Consider the following 4412-nt stretch of genomic DNA (forward strand, 5'->3'; position numbering starts at 1 on the left):
AGCTGAACAGGAGCCAGAGTGTGCCCAGGTGGCCAAGAAGGCCAATGGGTCCTGGCCTGGCTCAGGAACAGTGTGGCCAACAGGTCCAAGGAAGTGATTCTTGCCCTGGACTCAGCACTGGTGAGGCCACCCCTGGAGTGCTGTGTCCAGTTCTGGGCCCTCAGCTCAGGAAGGACATTGAGGGGCTGGAGCAGGTCCAGAGGAGAGCAACGAGGCTGGGGAAGGGACTGGAGCACAAGTGCTGTGAGGAGAGGCTGAGGGAGCTGGGGTTGTTCAGCCTGGAGAAGAGGAGGCTCAGGGGAGACCTCCTCACTCTCTGCAACTCCCTGACAGGAGGGGGGAGCCAGGGGGGGGTTGGTCTCTTTTCCCAGGCAACCATCAGCAAGACAAGAGGGCTCGGTCTGAAGCTGTGCCAGGGGAGGGTTAGGTTGGAGATTGGGAAGAATTTCTTTGCAGAGAGGGTGCTCAGCCATTGGAATGGGCTGCCCAGGGAAGTGGGGGATTCTCCATCCCTGGAGGTTTTTAAGATGAGGCTGGATGTGGCATCAGTGCCATGGTCTAGCAACTGTGGTGGTAGTGGATCAAGGGTTGGACTTGATGATCTCAGAGGTCCTTTCCAACCCATCTGATTTTATGATTCTATGATTCTAAGAGCTCTCCCAGCACCCCTGAGTTCAGCCCAGCAGGGTTTGTGTTGGGCAGCTCCTCCAGATAAAGCCTCTGCACGTGAATTCCGTAGGGTCCGACCCACCCCGGGCAGATCCGGGCTCTCCTTTCTCTCTGGAGCTGCTGCTCCATCCTCTCACCTCCCCAAAAAACCCACCCTGGAACTGCCTGACAAGCAGCTTGGCTTTAATCTCTAAGCTGCTTTTGCCTGATTACCAGGCTCTGAGAGATGAAACCCTCGCCTCGGGTTTGTCACCCCTTGTTCTGGAGGTGCCACTCAGCAGCTTCCCTCCCTCAGGCTCTGGTGGCACAAAATGCAGCTGGGTTTGTTCAGCTCAAGGCACTGAAAAGATTAGGAAAATCCCCTTTTTTTTTATGGTTGAAGTGATTTTTTTATTTTTTTTTTTTTTTATTCTGGATTGGTGATATTAAATATGAAACCAGTTAAATTTAAATAAATAAATATTAAATTTCAAACCAGTTTGGCAAGAAGGGGGCTCGCAACAGACCCAGGAAGCTGAGACAAAACAGGGAGGGGATAAATTCTGCTGGATTCCTGAGGATATTTAACAACAAAACCCAACATGTTTTGTCCTTTGCAGACTCTCCAGCTTCAGAATCCAGTGGGACAAGAGCTGCTCACCAGGACAGCAGCAGGGTCAGCCCATCTAATACAATTTGAGACTTAAAAACGCCTACTAACTCCTCTGTATGTATGTAGAATGGATTAGAAAACTTTAAAACCCTGTGTATCTTCGCCCAAGATACTTGAAAGTATTCCACATTTCTTGTAAAGAGAAGACAGCACTTTGTTCTGCTTCAGCCCAGATGGAAGCTTAAATTTTTTATATTTTTTTTTTTTTTATTTTTAGCTTTTTTTAGCTTGGTTTTTAAAAAAAAAAAAACAACAACAAACAACAAACTGCATATTAATCTGTCCTTAATAAAGCATTATTGAAATTTTGATACTTCTTTGTAATGGAAGGTATCTTAAATTATCTCTGGAAGTAGCTGAGGGATTTTTGGGATAAGCTTATTGTGATGCCACTGGGGGGAATGATGACTGTTCATAATGTTGTACAGCGTGGCCTTGGGTATAAATGATGTACAATTATATATGAATTTATGCTCTTGTACCAATCCTGTTTGTGGTTTTACTTGCAGCACATTCGGGAAGAGGAGGGGGGGGGAAAAAAAAGCATCTTGTTGCTTTTATTTTGGAATTAATTACAGATGATCAGTCCCTGTTTACATCAGAGCTCGTCTCTGGCCCACAGAAAAACACCAAGATTGAGGTATAAAGGACTAAACTGGCATCAAACTTGATGGGAGAGGGAGCAAACTTTGAGTTTTGTGTGATTGGTGGGTTGTTAATTAGTCCCTGGAAAGGCTGGGTGCAGGCTGAGGGTGTTCACAGCCCCAGTGGGCACCACCAGCAGCTGGTACTGGTGTCAGGGAAAAAGGGGTCAGGCTGCCCCAGTAACACCAGTGCCAGCCCCAGCCCTGCCTGGCTGGGCATTCCAACCCCATGACAACGCAGTCCAAATAACCTGGAGCAGAGCTGAGTCTTTAAATAATTCCATTTAATCAGACTAAGTGTCACCTTCCCCCGATCTGCTCTCTCCCGCAGGAGTTACAGTGCACACGGAAGCCAAAGGGGAAGCTGAGTCCTAAACCCAGCCCCACCCCCGGGCTCAGGGTGGTGATCCAGCCTAGCAGCACTAATCCCTGCTCCCCCTCTGCCTCGGGAACACCCTCCTGGAATGTGGTGCTGACCCCCCCTGGGAGCAGTGCAGGAAGTGCCTCGCTGGGTGAGACCCCCCCCGAGGGAGGGACAGAGTCGGGGCTCCCCCTCTGCACAGCCACCCCACAGCCACCCCACAGCCAGCCCTGAGCTCACCCAGCTGGGAGCTGCTGGGAAAGGGAGGGAAGAGGCTAAAACCAGCAGCGCTGAACCCACTGCCCTTTATTTCAGGGGAGGGTCTGCACCCCGGCCAGGAGCTCCGGCCTCAGGGGGCTCCGGGGCTGCTCCTCTCCCGCTGCCTCGATGTCTGCCATGACTGCTGCGTCCCAGCACAGGCTCAGGAGGGCTGAGGGCACCTGCCACGGGAGAGGCACGTTAGTGAGCCAGGAAATCATGGAATACTTCGGGCTGGAAGGCACCTTGAAGCTCAGCTTGCTCCACCCCCCCCCCACCGTGGGCAGGGACACCTTCTCCTATCCCAGCTTGCTCCAGCCTGGCCTTGGCCACTTCCAGGGATGGAGCAGCCACAGTTTCCCTGAGCTTATAACACTCTGTGTGCCTTCCCAGAGCTGGGAAAACTTCAGCTAAAAGGGACAAGGGTGGATTTCTGCCACAAGCTCCTTCTGGGAGACGCTGCTCTGGGCTTTCCGTTCACAACCTTGCCTTGCCTTTGCTGCCTTCCCTCTTTTCCCAGTGTGGTTGCTCAGCCTCTGGCAGAGCTGCTGGCAACTCCTGCTCCAGGAGGGAGGTCCCTGCAGTTCCCTCCAGACTTCAAAGCCTCTAAGCAGTTTCTTGTTTGCTTGTGCTTAAAATGTGCTTAAAAAGAGGGGCCAGGGAGCACAACTTGGGGCTCTGAAAGCTGAAGACACACAAACTTCCCCCCAGGCTCCGAGACTGTGATGGAAGGGGCTGAAGTTCTCTCTAAAAGCAGATGAGGGATTTTGGAACAAGCTTAGAGGGGGACTCTGAACACCTCAGGACCCTGGGGAAGGCACCAGCTCAGTGTTTTCTTCACTCACCAGCCCACACTCATTGAAGGCCAAGTTCTCATCAGCCAGTTTGACCCCTCCAGGTCCCAGGAGCTCAAAGGGCAGCCAGTCATCTCTGAGTGCTTCCCTCACAAAGCTGTAGAGCACAGACACTGCTTCTCGGGCATAAAAAGTCCCTGCCATGAGAAAAACGAGGTGAGGGAGTCCAGCTTTTCCCAAAAATCCAACCTTTTGTGGCCCCTTTCGTGGGGCTCTGACTCTCTCAACTACTTCAGTGCCACACAGCCAGGCTGATTGAACTGGAAAGGCCTCAAAGCAGAGTGCCCAGAGGAAGTTATTCAATCATTGCAAGCCCCTGCCAGGCCGTGACAAAGAGCTGGGAAAGCCTGAAGTGATTTCCAGAGTTCTGCTGGAAGACTGGAAGAGGATTTGTGCTGTTGTACAACCTCGTGCTGGTTCCTGTGACACACTGGTCTAATGAGTCCAGCTTGTTCCCAGAGGTTTTGGGAAGAGGAGGCTTTTTAATGAATGATGCCTTGGGATTCTTCTCAACCTTAAAATCCCAACCCTGAGCAGGTGATGGAGATGGGAATTCTTGGAGAAACACCCTGCTCTGGTTTGGTGTTTTATTCCACGAGCTGTGTTAATATTCAGTTTTTTATCCCACAAGCACCCTCAGGAGGTGCCCAAAGGAAGGGTGAGGAGCCTTTTTTTTACCTTGGAGGATGTATCCGTCGGGAAAGCGCACCCGGAGCAGGGTGTAGTTGTACTTCCTCATCTCCCTCTGCTCCTCCTTCTCCCTCATGGCTCTTGTCCTCAGCATCGACGCCTTCTCCACTGCCTCTGTCCTGTGGGGAGAGACCCTTTCAGACACCAGGGACAGGGACAAACTGGGATAACAGGGACTGGCTGGCACCTCCTGGCCCCTCCTGCTGCTCCAGCCCCTCAGGACAAACCCTTCCAGCCCCTCAGGAGAGGGACAAACCCCTGGCTGGCACCCCCTGAACCCTCCT

At 51.9% G+C, this 4412-nt stretch overlaps 2 protein-coding genes across 4 annotated transcripts in view; one reads left to right on the top strand and one right to left on the bottom strand.

The window, feature by feature from the left end:
• CHAF1A (chromatin assembly factor 1 subunit A) overlaps positions 1 to 1800 on the top strand; it is a gene marked incomplete at its 5' end in the record, with an annotated part of 20900 nt that extends 19100 nt beyond the window's left edge. The window contains one exon of the mRNA XM_027669899.1: positions 1269 to 1800. Within this exon, the coding sequence (XP_027525700.1) occupies positions 1269 to 1348 (80 nt within the window). The remainder of the gene's footprint in view (positions 1 to 1268) is intronic.
• A 428-nt stretch (positions 1801 to 2228) lies between these two features.
• Positions 2229 to 4412, bottom strand: part of UBXN6 (UBX domain protein 6) — a 6513-nt gene continuing 4329 nt past the window's right edge. For all 3 annotated transcript variants that reach the window (XM_027669885.1, XM_027669886.1, XM_027669887.1), the window contains exons 9-11: positions 4117 to 4247; positions 3430 to 3575; positions 2229 to 2766 (exon numbers count right to left, since the gene is read on the bottom strand). In XM_027669885.1, the coding sequence (XP_027525686.1) occupies positions 2638 to 2766; positions 3430 to 3575; positions 4117 to 4247 (406 nt within the window). In that variant the 3' untranslated portion in view covers positions 2229 to 2637. The remainder of the gene's footprint in view (positions 2767 to 3429; positions 3576 to 4116; positions 4248 to 4412) is intronic.

The sequence above is a fragment of the Corapipo altera genome, unplaced genomic scaffold, assembly GCF_003945725.1.
Source record: "Corapipo altera isolate COAL_440 unplaced genomic scaffold, ASM394572v1 293, whole genome shotgun sequence".
Lineage (NCBI taxonomy): Eukaryota > Metazoa > Chordata > Aves > Passeriformes > Pipridae > Corapipo > Corapipo altera.